The 20,062-nt window shown below is 44.6% G+C and overlaps 1 protein-coding gene across 1 annotated transcript in view; it reads left to right on the forward strand.

Moving 5' to 3' along the window:
- Window positions 1-12,611: 12,611 nt before the first annotated feature.
- The window catches only part of frem1b (Fras1 related extracellular matrix 1b), a gene marked incomplete at its 5' end in the record, with an annotated part of 30,288 nt that continues 22,837 nt past the window's right edge, over window positions 12,612-20,062 (forward strand). The window contains 9 exons of the mRNA XM_083671076.1: window positions 12,612-12,845; window positions 13,108-13,202; window positions 14,157-14,455; window positions 14,780-14,979; window positions 15,453-15,776; window positions 16,125-16,233; window positions 16,590-16,721; window positions 19,002-19,346; window positions 19,814-19,956. Of these exons, the coding sequence (XP_083527202.1) occupies window positions 12,612-12,845; window positions 13,108-13,202; window positions 14,157-14,455; window positions 14,780-14,979; window positions 15,453-15,776; window positions 16,125-16,233; window positions 16,590-16,721; window positions 19,002-19,346; window positions 19,814-19,956 (1,881 nt within the window). The remainder of the gene's footprint in view (window positions 12,846-13,107; window positions 13,203-14,156; window positions 14,456-14,779; window positions 14,980-15,452; window positions 15,777-16,124; window positions 16,234-16,589; window positions 16,722-19,001; window positions 19,347-19,813; window positions 19,957-20,062) is intronic.

Raw genomic sequence — 20,062 nt, forward strand, 5'->3', positions numbered from 1 at the left:
ACAAGCATATTCACCATTATCTAAAAATTAAATGTTGATAGGCAGAACAGCCTTTTCAATGCGATATTGGAATTGTTGTACCCCAACTATTGGAATTGTTGTACCCCAAATTAAATCCCCATCAAAACTCACAACAAAGAAGAAAGCCTCATACAGTACACAAAAACAACCACAGCTCCAGGTCACTCTCATACAGTACATTTTGATGACCAGTCAACAACTAATTGATTAAATTAACACACATTACCATAATCGAGTGTTTGTCTTGTCTCTCCCCTCTAGTTTAGCTAAGCCCAGAGCATATCCCCTCCTCTGCCTCCTCTGCCTTTCCTTTCTTCCCTCTTTCCCTCTCTCTCTCTCTCTCTCTCCATGGTCAGTCAGTCAGTCAGTCACTCTGGTTGTCTCTGCTGTCACTCCACATCAGCCTCAGTCTCCGTGACGACAGCCACTGATGGGCGGAGTGGGTAACCCGCGGTGATGGGAGGCCACTCTGATATGTAAAGCAGGGCGTCTGGAAAATGGCCGAGCTGTCAGCGGAGCAGCCAGCCTTCGCTGCGAGGGAGACTGCAACGGGGGTCAACAAAAATGTATGCAAATGTGACATTTCAAAACTAATTTGCATATGTACACATCAAAGTTTTTTTTCTTCTAATTATTCTCTTCTCTTTTCCCCCCCTTCCGGTTAGCCGAGTTAAAGGGCTTTTGGGTTGTTCAGAGGCTACACACACACACGCACATCTGTTTTGGAGCTTATGAGAGGGCTTTTGACATGTCCGATCAATCTGGCTGTGGTGACAGGGCCAGGGCTCTGTTCCCTACCCAGAAGGGAACAGAGGGTTCCCACCTGTCCCCAGAGCAGGGGAAGCAAGGCACAGCTGTGGACAGTAAAATGACACCAAGAATTCTCGTCATTTACATCCCTGTTCTTATCACACACCCAATCAAAACAACCAATGTTTAAAGATGACTTTAATTGCTGCGTATGTTTACTCTTGAACTCCATTGTGATACAATAGAATTTGGCACAATTGAGTAGAATATACAACACTTTCTGCATGGTGAATCAGAGAAACTGTTGTTTGGGATTATCACTTTGATATTATGCACTCATTACCTCTGTCTTGCTCACATTGATGAAAAACTCCTAATGTCTTCTTATGTCTGGTTCAACTGTCTTTGACATTTTGAGAACACAATTATTAAACATTATTTATTCAAGCACATAGGACCACACATGCCCATAGGGCTGAGTTTGTGCCATATGAATGTAATTCTGGTTTAATTAAAATAAATGTAGTACTGTATTTACCTTATATTCTTGCTTGGCTAGTATCATTAGACAGTGTCATTTTGACTTCACTTCACTTGTTCTAAGACTTTGCCAAATTATACATTTTATACAAAATTAAAAGTTTGCCTAATCACAATTCACATTTATATACAAACATGAATGTTATTTGTATATGTAGCTATGAATGACAATAGGAAAGGAATGTGCCAGAGGTTTTCTCTATTAACTACTCAATAAACATTTTAACAGGCTCTTTACTGTATCTCATCACTACAATATGTAATTGATACTGGATCTTGTCAATACCCATTTTCCATGTACTTCAGTATGGTCCTAAACTTGGAAATACATGGAAATATTTGCTGTTATTCAACTAAAATTGTGTTATATTGTATTTGTGAAGTCATCATTCAGTTAGCGAAGTGTCGGCCACTTTCCAAGCCAAGCCATCATGTATGTACTGTGCCACCCTAAAGATTTTTTCTGCATTTCTGTTTATACCACCTTTCCCACACCAACATGATATAACAAATAAACACACACACAAACCACAGTGGCGCATTGGTGACAGAGAAGAGGAGCGTCTGGAGAGAGACTAGGTCACCCAGCTTTGGCAGGCCCCAGTCTTGGCTCTCCCACATAATATGTACTCATGGTCTTGGCAGGTCCCCCTGACCAACCACCACCACCAACCCGCCCTCCTGCCCCTCATCCCCAAGCCCCAACCCCCATCCAGCCCTCCTCCCCCTCCGCGATCCGGGCCCACCAGCCGCCTCTGTCCCTGGCACAATATTACTGTACACACCTGCACAGCGGGTGCGGGGCAAGCTGAGAGAGAGAGTTGGATGGAGGGAGAGAGAGGGGGAGGAACAGAGACTGGGGGGAGGAGGAAGCCAGCCCCATTCCCCCAACTCTCTCTCTCTCTCCCCTTCTGTGATGTCAGCTGGCTGTGAAAGGCGCAGGCCGTGCTGACTGCTCACTGTGATTAAGCATCAACTGGGCCCCAGCCAGAGCACTGGACCCACGCCACACTGCCCCTGTCTGGGCACGCCACCCAGCCAAGATTCACTCTCACTCAGCCCTGCTGAGACCAGGGACCAGCCCCAGCCTGCTGCTGCTGCTGCCCAGCCGCTGCCCAAGTACACAGGATAAACACTGGAATGGTTGTGTCTGTGTGTGTGTGTGTGTTGACAGAGTATGTGTACATGTCAATTACTTCAAAGGATCCTTTACATGGCCAACTACTTAGCTCCTAAAAATAATTGACAAATGAACAATAGGTGATGTTGATGTTGATGATGATGATGATTGTAATATGCAGTATGTTACCATAAAAGCTTAAAGCAAGCATAAGATGAACATTTTTAAACATATGCGATAATGATTGGAATTGCAAGCATGAATTAAAACATTTCTAAACATTTCAGATAATGGTTGGATTGTTTGCATACAGTAGTATTCAATGATATAGTAAGTTAAACAACACACTGCATTTTGCTTACTGTACATTCGCCTTAAATACCACGATCCGCAGTTGTGAATTAGTTGGCCCACCACTCTACACTCACCTAACACTTTATTAGGAACACCTGTACACCTTCTCATGGTGGAGGTGGTGTAATGGTGTGGGGAATGTTTTCTTGCCACACTTTGGGCCCGTTAATACCAATCAGTCATCGCTTGAATGCCACAGCCTATTTGAGTATTGTTGCTGACCATGTGCATCCCTTCATGGCCACAATTTACCCATCTTCTAATGGCTACTTCCAGCATGATAATACACCATGTCACAAAGCAGAAGTCGTCTCAAACTGGTTTCACGAACATGACAATGAGTTCAGTGTTCTTCAGTGGCCTTCCCAGTCACCGGATCTGAATCCAATAGGACACCTTTGGGATGTGGTAGAACGGGATATTCACAGCTTGAAAGTGCACCTGAAAAATCTGCAGGACTTGCGCGATGCAGTCATGTCATCATGGACCAGAATCTCAAAGGAATGTTTCCAACATGCCACGAAGAATTGAGGCTGTTTTGAGAGCAAAGGGAGGCCCTACCCAGTATTAGTGCTCGGTGACTGTATAAACAATGTGGAAAACTCAAATTCAGAGTATGTTTTGAGGTTTCAGCAGCATACTGACAATCTACGTTTTTGTTGTTTACACACCTCCTCTCTGACAGATCGAAGCAGAAACATTGGAGAAACAAGGCTTTATTCTGTCTGAAACAAAAAAAAGACTTACCTGAAGTTTTAGCATCGCTAGCCCACCCACATTCGCATTGCGTAGTCGCTCATAATAAGAACGAAGAGTAATTTAGCGTTTTTCAAGGACTCTTGGTTTCAACAGCAGCTCGTTCATGAGAGACCACCAACAAGGAAATATTGCTGGAAAGATTATAAATGAAATTCGCAATATTGTGGACATAAGTAATGTATCATGCATGTGTCAGCCGTAGTTTCATTTCAATCCGGGAATGGAAGGTTAGAATTTAACACCTAAGCTTGTCAAATCTCTGTATACTGTAGTATCTTTTAAACAAGGACAATTCAAAATAATAGGAATCTTATTGCCCAGCATGCTGCCCTTGAAGCTTGATAGTCCCTCTATAAAGGAACATACCGCTTGATTTCTTAGTTAGCTGGTAAGAGCCATGGTAGACTCCCAGCAGACATACCAAATCTCTCATCAGAGCCTCAGAACATCTGTTTGAGTCCCATCTCACAATGCAATCAATACATTTCACAAACACCAAAGGCAAGAAACTACAAAAACTTCTAAATGCGGGACAAGATGTTCAACATGTATAGTCAACAATGTGTTTGAGTGGACTGCAATTGGCTGCTATGTACAGTATTGGGCTTTTATCATGTCTATGTTGATGACTGAGCCAGTTTATTCAAACTAAGCCCACAAGAAAACACACAGCCATTGCCATCCTCATCAGAAGGAGCCAGAGAAGCAAAACTGCGTCAGTCAGAGCACTAAAGAAACTTACTTCCCCCGCCTTTGGACAGTACGTGATGATGCATGTAGCTAGGACTGTGGCCAAGTGTACTCCAGCCCGTGCTCTTAATGCGAAGCTACTGCACTAGCTGCTGCTTGACTGAGCTCCGGAGGAGAGACGCTAACGTAGCCTAGCCATAGCCGCCGGTCAATCCTGCCTTGCCTTGCCTGGCACGGCACTGTCATACGAGGACAAAGCCCAGCTCAGAGGCCCTTGATGCAGCCCACGCCACCCCAAAGACACGTGGCACTCTTTCAGCGGACCCCCGGGGGTCAACCGGAGTTCAAGGAGTTGGAAATGTCATCTTGTCACAAGCTCTTGGGAGGGTAAATGTGTTATTGAGAAGCAGTGGTTGCTGATACTAGATGTGTAGTGATTGAGCTTATTCCAGGTGTGAGATTGTGAGGACGGAAAAGCTTAGAAATACTGTATTGAGGTGTGCAATGGTAATTGCAGGGTAATGAGTAGTAATGTGTTAACAGGCATACAGAAACTTCTTATGAGCAGAGCTACAGTACTGTACCATTATAACCCACACATTAGGAACTGTTCAACTCAATGAATGTGAACCCTAACCCTAACCCTAACCCTAACCCTACCCAGGTCATCACCAACAGATTTAAAGTACTTTGTTCAACTGTTGGTAGCAACATACTGTACACTTATCATAGTACCCTGCCCTGCAACAATAAAGGATGCATTGCAATTCTTGCCAAATCTGTTGCTATCATGTTTGGCCTGGATATGTGCCCATGTCATGTGTGTGTGTGTGTGTGTGTGTGTGTGTGTGTGTGTGTGTGTGTGTGTGTGTGTGTGTGTGTGTGTGTGTGTGTGTGCATGTGTGCATGTGTGATACCAATGCAGGAGCCCGGTGCAGGCCCCCCTGAGGCACCCCTGAGCCCTGACAGAAAACCACAGTGCCACTAGTCATCTGCTCATGTCTCCCTTCCACAGATCCTCTATCCTACCATACCACTTAGTACCACACCATTGGCCCCCCATACACTATTCATAAGATTCATGGCTGGGACCCCTCTCATCTCCTACAGCGCCATATCTTAGGATATCATTGTTATGGGTGTACTGTATATGAGGGGAATATTGGTGCATGGGAAGAAATGGAGGGAATGATCATGTGAAAGAGAGGTTAGAGGTCATCGTTGAGGAAGAGAGAGGAGGACGAGACGAATAGGCCACCCTCCCTGCGGCAGTGAATGCACCGTCGACCCGCTTTCTCATTTCAAGTGGAAAAACCAACTAATTATGTGGAAATATGATAATGTATTATGCTGGGGGAGTAGCCAGGCCCTCTTAATAGGAGCCCAGGAGCTCCCCCCTCCGTCTCCTTCTAATCACTGCTCCCTCCACCACCCCTCCCTCCCCCCTCCTTCCTGCTCTCACTCATCTCTCTCTCCCCATTGCCCCTCTTCCTCTCCACCCAGCTAATGTGCTGGTATTTCTCCCAGGGAGCATTGCCCTTTCACGATTCGTGAACATTGGTGACCAGTCTGGGGAGCTTTGCGTCAAAGCCTGCCTCATTTGCATAATCTGAGGATCACTCTTTCCTCCCTCCGCACCATCCCGCCGCCGCTGATGCCGCTAGTGAAGGTCACCGTCCTCCTCTCCCAGGATTCCTCAGGAGGTGATACCTGCCCCCCCCACCCCCTTTCATCTCTCCATCCACCCTTACCTGATACCTGGAGCCAGACTGCGGGATTTAGCATCTGCCCTGTCACTCAGATCCATTTCTCCACCCCTCCCTCCATCTTCTCATGATTGGGGAGGGATCACGTATCAGTCACCTGCACCTTATTGCATGTGACAGGTTCTTACTGTGTGATAGCCACCATTAGCTATTAGCCACCACTGGTGACCCAGCACAGGCCTGTCTACAGGCCTGCTTATGGGCAAGCACTGGGGAGCCTAAAAGAAGAACACAACAGTTCTGAGGTGAGCTTCCCGAAAGCCTTGTAGCTAATATAGTAGGATCTCTTTTGACAATCCAGGCCCACTCCTCTTATAGATCAGCAAAGTTAATTTAACAAGTTTTGTTCGTCCACACACAGACATTAGTCCGCAAACATACATTTTACAATTGTTACACTCTCACCGCTTTGTGGCTAGGTTGTTGGGAGAAATTAAGTACTACTTAAGCTACGAAGCTTTTGGGACACTGACCCCTGTTCTGTAAGTAAACAGAAGTGTAAAGAATGCAAGCCCAATTCACAATGTGATACACCTATTATAGTATTTGTATTTTTTTTATTGCTTGTCTCTGAGTGTTTGACTTGGCTATGTCTTGCTCCAGACATAGAACTTTCTGAAGTCTCTGAAAACTTTTACGCATTCATGAATATCATGAATATTCACCTTTGTCAAAAGTCAATGCTAATAGCCTGGATATCCCAAAAGAGGTATTTTTAATTTGCATCACCACACTTTGTCACCACACTCTAGTCAAGGGAGACTGGGAAGGAAACAAGACGCCTAAGGATATAGCTAAGGTTCTTCCTGTGCCATGGTCCTGTGCCATGGAGCTCAGTCACTGCCATCACGCTCCAAGGCTAACATCTCATGCCAACAGCACAATTTGTGGAGATTCTCTGTTGAGGAGTCAAGTCCAATTTTACTTTGATTTATCACTGTATTAATAGCTGCGAAGGCGCTTTTGCAAAACCAATGTCTTCACTCTTTCACTCGATGGTGTCAGTTTCTTACCTGTTAATTAGGAAGCTTGTGAGTATTTTATTCAAAGTGAGGCTTATATATATTCGACTTCCCAGCCAATGGAACTGTTAGAATGGATCTCTTGCCAAGAGAGAAAAAACCCTGAGTCCTTTTTTCTCAATGCATATCTACAGCTTGGTCGATTTCTACACCCAGGCAAAATTATGATTCTGTTAACATTTGTAGAACATCCACAAATTGTTCACCAACTTTGTGCCTGATAAACAAACTCAATCGAAAACAATCTAATTTTCTCAGTCGGTGGAGAGTGTTCCAGAATTTAATCATGGGTCATTGGGAAGTGAAATTAATTTCAAGTGTAAAGAGAAGTCATGGCACAGCCATGACAGGGTACCCTAGGGCCCAGGTGGGCATCACGCCAATGTTGTGCCACGCTCCAAAGTCACAAAGTAAAGGGTACCAGTCAGAATTCATCAACAGTCAGTGGACACTTGATTCAAATGAAATCTAAATTATAGCATCGTTTCTGGCACTGTCTCCACCGAGCAACAAAGACAAATGTACACATAAGGGATAACAAATAACAAACTTCAACTTTGATAGAACTTGCTTTCATTGACCCTAAGACTCAACAATGGACTCTTTTTGCGGAAAATGAACATAAAAATGGAGGAAGACCAAGGAAGTACCAAGGGGTACGATAGAATTGTTTTGGGGCGTTAGATTTGTGGCATTTTATTTCAGTCCACAAACAGGCCTACTACGTATGCTAACACATAGTGTAACATAAGAGAGCAGTTGAGATCAATGCTATTCTGAAACCATCTGAAACACCTTGGGGATAGGTTCCAATCTACGACTCTTATTCTGACTAGAGAGGCTAATTTGAGCCAGCAGTACGATCAAGGCGGAAAACAAGTGGCCGTGTTTTGTGTCAGCCCCGCGTTAAACACGCCTCAACACATTCCTGATTGGACACAGCGGTGGCTTAATTAAGAGTGACATGTCTGTGCCATCAGCTCAGCCTGCATGTAGCCCTCGATCTAATCACTGAGCACTTGCTGTGCTGCTCATACTGTGTGTGTGTGTGTGTGTGTGTGTGTGTGTGTGTGTGTGTGTGTGTGTGTGTGTGTCTGTGTCTGTGTGTCTGTGTGTGTGCGCGTGCGTGCGTGCATGCGTGCATGCGTGCATGCGTACGTGCATGTGTGCGTGCAATCAAAAACTGTGTATTATTCCAGAAAATGTTTAGTATTTTATAGATTCAGTTTAATCCGGTCAATCTGTCATTGCAGCCATCAATATGATACAGACTCAGACTCCAATGGTTTTAAGAAAATACCGAAGTTTCTGAACCAGTCCACAAATGGAGTTGTCATCAGTGAACATAAAGCTTTCAAAAGTAGGCCAGGTCAGCTAGTCTCTGTTTTCTTTTCACCATGTGTTATAGTACTTAAGCTTACAGGAGGAGGTATCTGGGATATGCATGAAGGATTTAAGATACTGGTACTTCATTCAGCTACTGGAGTTTCACATAGAGCTCTATTCCCATAGTTACTACAAGAATTAACGTGTTTATGCTGAGGATGAAGCTATTCACAGAAAACCTTTTTCTCTGCTCCATTATTACTATATAAGAGAAGCCAGTCGCTAAATAATGTAGATGTTGCTTGAGAAAATGGGTTTAGTCGTCCTGGAGTTACTCAAGGTCGTTAGAGGTAGGGGGACTTTTAGATTTTTACTGAATGTTGAAAACGCCATGCTGGCTAGTCTAGTGGCCAGAGTGTATGTGGATTAAGACAAAATCCTGCTGGGCCTTATCCCTGTTCTAGTCTCCCCTGTGTTCACAGCCCAGAGCTGAACAGACAACAACTGTACTGCACTGATACCCAGAGAACCACACCAGGCGAGGGAGAGAAAATGGGAAGAAGAGAAAGCGTATTACAACTGTGAAGTCGGGTTCCCTCTGATTCCAGGATACTATACCATTATAGGAATTTCTGAGTGGATATTGTCAGGAAGGATGGTATTCTTCATGCTCTGTATCAAGTAGGTATACCAACTGGCCAAATCTCTCTCCCCCTAGGATGGTGTATGTCTAGAGGTCTGTGTACTGTAGATAACCTGTCAGAACCCTGCTCAGTCTTTCTCAGCGGATCTAGTAAATACTTTTACTTTTAATCTCAAGATGCATCCCTTACTTACAGCACTATTCAGACTGACCAACAGACAGCCAACTGCAAGAATGTACCCCTGAGATGATACATACTTTTAATTTCCCCTCTGAAAGCCGAACAGGAATGCAATCTATGTAACAGTGGTGGTTCAGTGAAGCAGGCTCACGGCATGTGTAACCTTGGCTGAAACCATTACCCATGCTTTCACTCAGCAGGCAAACGCACAATGGTCAAGTCTTCTTTATTTGTCATTACATTGAATACAAGTATAAAATGCAATGAAATGCCTGAGGCAGAGCAGCTCTACCATCAATCATCATCAACAATACAATGTAACAAGGATAATAGATCAAATATAAACAATAACAATAATAAAACAGTCAAAATAATAAAAAGGGGGGGGGGGGCGGCTATGACACTGTCATAACAATATAGCAGATATATAGCAACATAGCAGATGTCATTGTTATATTGGAACTGTTCTTGTTATGTCAGACCTTTCTACTTCAAATGTTTCCTATTAGTAAAGATTAGTACAGACTGCCCCATGTACACCTGTAGAATCCATCTGTTGAGCTGATGGATGGAGGACTTATGAGGCCAGGGGTGAGTGTGTTGCTGGTGTTATCCCCCCTCCCCCAGCTCTGAGGGTTGAGTGTGTGTGTGTGTGTGTGTGTGTATGTGTGTGTGTGTGTGTGTGTGTGTGTGTGTGTGTGTGTGTGTGTGTGTGTGTGTGTGTGTGTGTGTGTGTGTGTGTGTGTGTGTGGAGGGGGTAGGCCGGCTGGGGTGAAGAAGGCAGCTCTGCCTCCCTCACTCCACCAAGCAATGCAGCCCAGTGGGGGAGAGGTATGCCTTTGTCCCTCAGGTCAGCCTGGTGTGTGTGTGTGCGTGTGTGTGAGAGTGACAGAGACAGAGAGAGAGAGGGGGAGTGAGAGTGAGAGCGTGTGTGTGTGTGTGTGTGTGTGTGTGTGTGTGTGTGTGTGTGTGTGTGTGTGTGTGTGTGTGTGTGTGTGTGTATGTGTAATTCCTGAGATCCCTTTGTGTTAGTAGTTCTCTCTTTTCCTTTTCTGTGCAGCACGCGTTTCCTTCCAGGACGTCTGTGAATGTGATGCCATAAAAGATCAAAGCTGCAGCGTCACAGCAAACAGGTTTGCGTTACAAGAAAACTTTTCAAAAATGATTCCTCACTTTGATGTCTCTCTCTCTTCTCTCTTTCAGAATAACTGGTTCCTTCAAACCAAACCAAGGCCTCTTTTTTCCATCCTCTCTCTCTCTCTCTCTCTCTCTCTCTCTCTCTCTCTCTCTCTCTAACTGTGCAGTGGGGTTGGACGCTTGCCCTGTTTTGGGAATAAGAACATCTGGGCTTGCAGGGAGTGCAGGACAGCGATAGAAAAGTAAAACTCTTGGAACTGCTCCGCACATTTCCTGTTTCGAGGTTAAGCTGTTTTCCCTCTCCCTCTTCCCTTTTCCCCTCTCTCTCTCTCTTGCTCTCACTCTCTCTCTTTCATTCTCTTTTTTATCCCTTTTCTCTCTCACGTTCTCTCAGACTCTTCCCAATGGTCTGGCAGGGAGAGAAACTGTAGCAGCCGTCTGCCTTTGTTCTCACTATCTCACTGCTTTTTTTCCTCTCCTGTGTTTGGTTTCGCTATGGTCCTTGCTGTGTTGGGATGCCAGGCTTTCCAGAGTGACGGTGTGGTTTCAGAAGAAGTGTGTGTTTATATGCGTGTTTATATGCGTGTTTGTATGTGTGTGTGTGTGTGTGTGTGTGTGTGTGTGTGTGTGTGTGTGTGTGTATTTGACAGGATTTCTTCCTCTCTGAATGTGTGCAGATGGTGAGGAGAAGAGACCATTAAAACAGCTCCAACTGCAGGTATGTGCCAACGCCTCCAACACAGACACCTCTTCAAGAAACTCACACACTGCAGCACTATGTCACACTCTGATAAGAGTCTTACCACCTGGTCCAGGGGGGAGAGCCACAGTATAGGAATTGTTTCTTTTTTCCTTCTCTTCCCCTGTCTATAACACACTCTACGCCCTCACACATGCCCTTTTTCTCTCTTTCTATCTCTCTCTCTCTCTCTCTCTCTCTCTCTCTCTCTCACACACACACATACACACACACACACACACACGTACACACACACACACACACACACACACACACACACACACACACACACATACACACACACACACACACACACACACACACACCACACACACACACACACACTTGTTATAGGCTTTAGCCTATAACAGTGTTTTATATTCTCTTTAGCAAGTCAAACTCCTGTGGTGTTGTGTAGGTACCTGTTGCACAACAACCATGGATTGCACCACATTTCATTAATAAGGATGTCTGTTTCACACATTAACTTGTCTGTGATACAATTTGTTGTTTTCAGTTCAAGAGGAATAGAGTTTACTTTTTCCAACCATATGTTATCACATTTTAAATGAATTCCAATTGTTTCTTCATTAAACATGCAGCCCAAGAGGAGAATTTTGTACTGAACACTTCGCAACTGAGCTAAATCTGTTGCCATGCTACATTGTTAGCTTGTCTCACAAAACAAATGTGTTTTCCATTTACCCCCAGTGATGCATTACGAACAATAGCAACAGCTGGTGCAGTACATACAACAGACCAATTCCAGCATTTTACTTTACCTTGTTGTGTTGGCTGTTGGATATATGGTATCTGTCCTATGGGAAGGATTGAGTAAAGCTACAATATATGGTGAGTATAGGTCAATGTCTGTCATGCTGGCACATGATGCGAACCTTCTCGAATACAGTACATCAATTAACTCAGAACAGTATAGAAGCTTATGATCCAGCTTGGCCAAAGTCTGTAGCTGACAAAAGCAACTCTATTAAAAACATGAATGGTTGACAGCTGAAGGGCTGTAGCCTCACTAAACTAACGAAGTAACGCACGTCTGGTCGAATAGGAAGTGACATGCCCGCTCCAGTTCGTGCCACCCTTTGATCTTTCCCCCCTGATGCTGTTTCCAGCACCTCACCGGGGTCATGCAGATTAACCCCTTGTTTCCTGCAATGGGCTTGTTTTGAAGTGTAATGGAGGGTGAAAGCATTTTCTGGTGCAAGTCATCTGTAGACTGCTTGCCGAGTGCTGTGGTTCTTTTTGGGTCAGCCTTAAATGAGAGATTCCTGAAATTAGACAGATTTTGTGCTGGAGGATTTTAGCTGTTTTTGTTGGAGTCTTTAACTTTATCAAACTAAACTAAAGTCTCTTCTTTGTGTAGGTTTTGGTGATTAACCATGGGGAGATGATAAGGAAGTGATAAAGAGTAAAGAAACTGGCTGAAGCGGGGCCATTTTGTGTCTCATGTGTGACCTTTCCTCAATCAATCCTACTCCAAGATACAGGATCACATCCAAAATCCCAGCAAAACATCAACAACAGAGAACACGTCATTGACCCAAAATGGTTGTCGCAGGGGTCCACTGGATGTTGGTCTCTGTGATGGCTATCTTACCACACACCTGTGTTGAGAGTCTGGTGCGGGTGAACTCAGGTGTGCAGGTAGCCCGGGGCAGGTCTGTGTTTGTGACTGACAAGGAGCTACAGTTCAACATGGACCAGACAGCAGACTCCTGCAAGGTGGAGGTTGTGCTTAATGAACCTGTGACTCAGAGAGTGGGGAAACTCACTCCTCAGGTGAGAATATACTCATTTTGTGTCGCTTCTTGGTGTCACAATCTTTTTATTTATTATACAGCTTTGAACTTTTAAGTTGAAAGTTTCTGCCCCATTGTTCTTCATCTTGGTCTTCATCACATCTACTCTCTTACTACAGATTATGGTTACATAAACTGTAGCTACTAAAACAGGGTATATGAACTACAGCATTTAAAGGTAATGTGCCCACTGTGTGTCTATGATGTGGACTGTAACAGTGTACCGAATCATTGTGTTGCAGGTGTTTGACTGCAACTTCCTAAGTGATGAAGTGAAGTACATCCATAATGGCAGTCCTCTAGTGGAGGAGGACACAGTCATGCTGAGAGTCTACAGGTGGGGCAACACAAAATTCAAAGTCAAGTTTATTCATAATGCTTTTTCATACAATTCGGAAAGGGTCGGAAAATAGAATTGTAAGATTAATTTAAAAACTTGTCACTGTCCTTGAAGTTCCTGCTTTCCTGAACATTGTTTTCAGCTCTCTCTACAGTAGTCTTTACTCTTAATTGTACTCTTTTAGTAATTGTGCAATGAAGCATTTTTTACACTCCAAAAGTTTGTGTGCATAGTCCCTACACTTTTTATGCATAGTCCCCCTATTTCAGGGTACCCAAAAGTAATGGGACAATTGGCTTGACAGGTTGGTTGACACAATTGGTTAGTCAGGTGTGTTCCGTCATGTAATTTGTGCAGTCATAAGAGAGCTACTATTGGTGCCTGTCAATGAAAGTCAAGGAAGCCTTTATTAGGCTGAACAATCTGAAACATAGCCAAAACCTTAGGCTTGCCAAAATCAACAGTTAACATAATTAAAAAAGTGTAAAGTTCTTGACCGGCCAAGTCAATCTTCAGATTTAAATCCAATTTAACATGCCTTTAATTTCCTGATGATAAGATTTTAGGCAAAAATACCACAAAACAAACAACAAGTGAAGATGACTGCAGTACAGGCCTGGCAGAGCATCACCAGAGAAGACACCCAGTGTCTGGTGGGGTCAATGAGTCACACACTTCAGGCAGTTATTGCATGCAAAGGATTGTCGACCAAATACTAAACATGAGTGCTTAATTTGGACATTTGATACATCTGTCTCATCACTTTTGGCTACCCAAAAAAACCTTTTAATAAAAAGTGTTGTCATTTCTGAACAGTGAAACCAATATGGACACAAATACCATAAAATAAAAGCTGATAATCTCTACTTCACTTTCATAGTAATTTTTGGGATTGTAGAGCCAAAAGAAGAAAAAAAGCTGTCTGGATTGAGTTTCTTCCTCCTCCTCAAGGTTCAGCAACTCAGACACCTACATGGAGACGGTGCTGCTAAGGGTGGAGGTGATGGAACCTCGGGACAGCCTGGTGGAGTTGGGCAGCACCCCTCTGGTAGTTGTCCACTTCTATGGCCTGTCCAACGTGATCGACAGCTCCGTCCTGAGTATCATCAGTCGGCCTAACGTGGCCTGCACCGTCAGGCTGCTCACCCCAGAGACCAGTGTGCCCGCCCTGGGGCAGCTGGTGACGGAAGAGCAGCCATCGTCCTCCCTAGGGGCATCTGAAGCACCACAAGACCCTGCGCAAAGGAAGGGTAAGGCACAGAAATAGGTTATGTTTCTAGGAGCATAAAAGCCAGCCCTAATTCGAGAGAGCTGTGTTTTGTCACATTGGGGGAAATAGGCTCAGCAATCCAGTATTTGCGCATTGCAAAATGTGTTTGGCCTTTCTACAAATTGATAATACTTAACACATACTGTAATATCCCTTGAGTGAATGGTGCGCCATTCACCTCCATGATCCCTCTGTTCGACTGTTAGATGTCATGTTAGCTGTTAGCATTGATTTGAAATGCCATTAAAACCTTTTTTTCCCATTTGTCCCATTGACATCTTACAACATCTCATTCTCCCCCCAGGAAGACAAACTGGGGTCCCCTGCCCAGGGAACAAGCCTTGCCGCCATGACACCAAGGAAGTGCATTTCCTCAAAGTCAACTGCCAGGAGTTCCTCACCTCTGGACTGAAGTACCAGCACCTGACTCCCCCATCCCCTGAGATCGACTACATCCCCATCAGAGTGGAGCTGCGTGACCAGACCTCCAGAGCTCTGCTGGAGGTATCCCAATACTAATAATAACTTAACATTGTGAAAACTCAAACTCATTTCCAAGTGAATAATTTGCAAACGCTTGGTTAAAGCTTTCAGTAACAGTAACCCATATCTGTTTTCCCACTGCGCCTCATTGTGTACCTGACTAAGAGTGTGTTGCTGAACGTCCACCTAACCTTAAAGGTCCACTATGTAGATTTGAGCTTTAAGACTGGCTATATTTCCCCAGCCCCATCCCTCAACTGTTTAGCAACAAAGTGTCAGGGAGACTGCTTTGTTGTTGTTTAAATACCAGATTGCCCCTGTAAATGACTATTTAACCCTCTCGGTGCCACCCCCAGCCTTTCCCTCTTCTTTGTGCCCCAGACTGAGCTTAGGGATTCCAATGCTGATCAAATAGATCTTTAATAGAATTAATAAATAGCACAAATTAAATGTGTATTTAAGCCTTTCCATACCACATGTCCATTCCCTTCCAGACTGAGAGTGTATGGCTCCCTGTGCTGATCCACAGCGCCATGCAAAACCAGCCCCCCCAGGCCGCCTTCATGGCCTCGTTCATCCTGGAGGTCGACCAGTTCATCCTCACCCCCCTGACCACAGCCGCGTTGGACGCCAAGGACCATGAGACCCCCCAGGAGCGCCTGGTCTTCAACGTGACCAAGCCACCTGCAGAGGGCTACATCACCCACCTAGATGACCACACCAGACCCAGCTACTCCTTCTCCTGGCAGGACCTCCATGAGATGAGGATGGCCTATCAGCCACCCAACAGCAGCCATGTGGCGAGGAGAAACTATGAGGTAATTCCATTATATTCAAATACAAGTAGCTTTATTTTTTTCCACAATCGGGGTGTGTAGTTTTGTTGTGGTCATATGTAGAGGATCCGTGTTCGGTTGCATGGCTGAATCGGGGCATCGGTAAAACAATGCTAAGTGTAATAACCATATTATTACACTTTGGCTTTTGCCCTGAGAAGGATGGTCATAGATTTAATTCAAAGTCTTCCTAGTGTTGGAGTCATACAAGTTGAACTGAAATTGACATTTTGAGAAACAGAAGGAATAGTTTCTCTATGAATAATTCAAAAGTCATGGAAGGAAGGTGACTATACTGAGCTAATGCTGTTCATATTTTATTTGTTCCAGGTTGAGTTCCAGGCCATTGATGGTTCCTATGCCACCAGCCCTCCCATCCTGGTCCACATCTCCATCAGAGTAGCAGAGACAAATGCACCACGAGTCTCCTGGAACATGGGTACACATAACACAATACAGCTATGAGCTATCCATAATGCATAAACAAACAGAAAGAAAAAGAGGACTCTGCACACTGCAGTAGGCCTACATGCTCTCAGGTGCGTTTATTTGTTTTACGTTTCAACCCTTAGGTCTTCATCATCCTGTGCAGGATCCTCTGAGTCCTCTTTTTTATCATCTGATCTTACGAAGATAATATAATTCTTATCACACTTCACACACAAAATGGTTTTTGCAAACCTGCCGTAGACTTTTTTCTTGTTTATTCTTTTTATTCTTATTTTTACTGGTGTGGTGTATAAAATATGAACAAATATAAAGAATAATCATTAAGGTATTATGATTCATTTACAGGACTAGATCTGTTGGAGGGTCAGTCCAGACCAATCACGTGGGAGAATCTCCAGGTGGTGGACAATGACAACATTGAGGCAGTCTATCTGGTGGCTGTGGATGGCCCTCTACATGGACGGCTCAGTGTCAGAGGTGAGAGGTCACAGAGGTGTCATCTGTCACACCGCGAGAATATGACTTACAGTCTCTTTAACTGTGTTTATTTACACTGTACTTTACAGGCCACGATTCGTTCGTATTTACTAAAACTTGACATGGTGATTATTGTATGTCAGAATGTATTTTGTTTTATTTGGGATTCATTGAAATGAGCTTCACTGAGTGTCATTTGGTATGAGTTAGACACAAACAGTGTTGAATGATTAAAAGTAAGTACCAGGTAGCACTATTTCTAGATGCACTCCTATCACAGAGCATTCAAGAAATTGCCCTGAATGATATTTGTGCTTTTTTGTGACCCTGCCCAGAAATTCTATACTGGTATCTGGGGTGCCATCCTAAGGATTCCGGGGAACGTCTTGACCTTATCCGCTCTTTTTCCTCCATGTGTTTACCATCCATTAGGGACGGCTGTGTGGCTCGGGAAACATATGTGAGGTGGCCTGCATGTGTTTTCTAATCAGGTGTAAAATGGGCCGTCGCCACTTCGCTAGGGGCCCTCACGCAGCAAAGCTGTCTTGGGCATGCCGGCGTCTGTCCTTCCACTCCAGCGCACTGGGAGACGGCTCTTTGTTTGCACAGGCCTTGAGTGAAGCAGATTGGGGAGACTTATGCCATTTCATGCAACTATGCACAAAGAGCAGATGCGCCGTCCCCAAACAGGGGCCTGTGTTTTTTTCTCTTTTATTTTTACCAGCAAGGGTTCCTCTGAGAGAGAAAGAGAGACATAGAGAAAGAGAATGAGAGAGAGAGAGAGAGAGAGAGAGAGAGAGGTGGCATCAGAGCAGTTAACTAACTAGGAGAAATTACTGGGGACTTTTCATAGCCTTTCATGGCTAATTTGGATATAGGGAGGAGCCCTAAGCTTGGAGTGAGTTGTTGAGGGTACCATGTCACACATTCAATCCCAGGGACACTGTCACTATGAGAGCTAAATCATGGCTGTGTAGATATTATTTTTGTGCAGAGAGGCTCGTGTGGCTTGTTAGTGCACAGTAGTTTTCTGTTTGGCGTAACGTCAGTCCCATTGGCCAACACTGGGTCCCTCCATCCCATTCCCTCCTCTAGGGCCATCTCATCAACAGCAGAAGCACCTGCTCAAACATCCCATCCCGCCCACACCCCACCATAACTTGATTTGCTGTATACATTTTTTTGTGGTTCTCAAGCTGATAATTGACCTTTTGTTGCATGGATTCAATTCAGGGAGAGCTCTGGCCCACAAAATGCACAGTCTCTTAGGAGGAGTTGGTGGGCGCAGGGAATTGTTCACCCTTGACCTCCGACTTGGGGACTTTGCCGCTGGGGAGAGTCACTACAGGTTTGGTCCAACGCCTTCAGCCAAATGGATGGCTGCCTGTCCCCCTCCACACACACACACGCACATGCACACGCGCACACATACGCACACACACACACACACATACGCACACACACACACACACACACACACACACACACACACACACACACACACACACACACACACACACACATATATACACACACACACTGTCCTCCTGAGTTGGGAACCAGTGTTTTTGTTTTTTTGGGCCTGCTGCCCACTGCCACCTTTGGGCCCAATTACCAAGTTGTTTCTCTGTCGGACTTTTACCCCTGGTAAAGTTGCTAATGAGGTTTTGTGCGCGACCGTTCATCATTCAATCTGTCTGGTGACCTTGCCCTTCTGTCTCCCTGGCAAGCAGGAGCGGCCCATCCTCGCGCTGGGCAGCCGCAACACACTAGCCTGGGAAGGACGCCATTTTCCCTCTCTGCGTTCTGCAATGGGGAAAAGCTGGAGCCAGCACGTGCGTGCCTTTAGGCGAAAATGAAACTTGTTATTTCCAAGTAACAATATGCGTCCAGCAAAAAAACGGCTTATGTTTGGAAAAAACATTAATGAATAAAAACATGGAGTTGGTTTAGCTGGGGAGATGGATGTTCACTTTAGGGTGCATGACATCACACATCACAAATTCAAACTGTGATGTTTGTGTGAGCTGTGAAACTGTGACATGGTGAAGATGGCATTTTTACAATTCAGAATGAATTACAACTTCCAACAGACTAAACATTAAAAAATTCAAGCATTTCAAAATCATCCAATTAGAAACTCAGTTGTATCAGCTGAAAAGTCACTGGGACAAACAGGCAATTTCCAATTCATGATCCAAACTTGAATTGTTATCCTAACTTGCAGTTTAGACGGACTCCAATCCAGCCCTGACCTTAACATTCCCATCTCCCCTTCAGGTGGGAAAGGCTTCATGTTCCGAGTGAAGGACCTGCGGGAGGGGGTAGTGGTGTACCACCACTCAGACAGTGACACCACTCACGACCACATCGTTTTCCGGATCACGGACGGCCGCCACAGCATCCGCCACAAGTTCCCAATCAACATCCTGCCCAAGGATGACACTCCGCCCTTTCTCATCAACAACGTGGCCTTCGAGGTGCAGGAGGGCGGGTCTGTGCTGGTGGAGGAGTACATGTTATTGGCCTCCGACCTGGACTCCAGTGATGACTACATCCTGTACCAGCTCGTGAGCTTCCCTCGGGCAGGGGAGCTGGTCAAGAAGGCCTCTCCACAGCAGACAGGTTAGGGATGGAATTGTCTGACCGTAGGTTCAACCTAAGTACGGGCTTCCTAGTTGCTCTGATGCTTGCTGTGGTCTGATGAGAAGCAAGAGCAGGTTTGATGTCAGATACCGTATATTGATCTCAAAAAGTCAAAGTCATATTGTAATTTGAATAAATCCCACACTTTGATCACAAATTAACGTAAATGTACCCCAACCTTAGTTATGCATGGAGTCTCTTGATGGCCATTAATGCTTCTTGAAGTCATACTTAGGTAGAGGGTTACCCGTAGGCACAGTGCCTAACTGTAGGATCAGCTTACCCCAGCCCTAATTCTAACCTCAACCATTAGAGGTACATCATAAAACTGACCTTAGATCAGTGTCTACAGTGTCAATAATTGGGTTCACAGGCTTGATATCATATTATAAATAACTATATCTCTATAACTACAATTCTAATTCTGTGATTGATATGTCCCTTAGGTATGCCAGTGAAGAGTTTCTTACAGAGAGACCTGTTCCAGGGTCTGATCTACTATAGACACTCTGGAGAGGAGCTGTTTGAAGACTCGTTTGACTTCACTCTCTCAGACAACCACCAGCCTCCCAACCTATCCCACAAACATGTACGTACTGTAAACTTGCAAAGAACCAGGACAACAGGGCATTGCTTTTACAATGCTTTGGAATAGAACATCTGACAGGGAAATAATGATAGGATATATTTGACTA

Source organism: Argentina silus, assembly GCF_951799395.1.
Source record: "Argentina silus genome assembly, chromosome: 6".
Taxonomy (NCBI): Eukaryota; Metazoa; Chordata; class Actinopteri; order Argentiniformes; family Argentinidae; genus Argentina; species Argentina silus.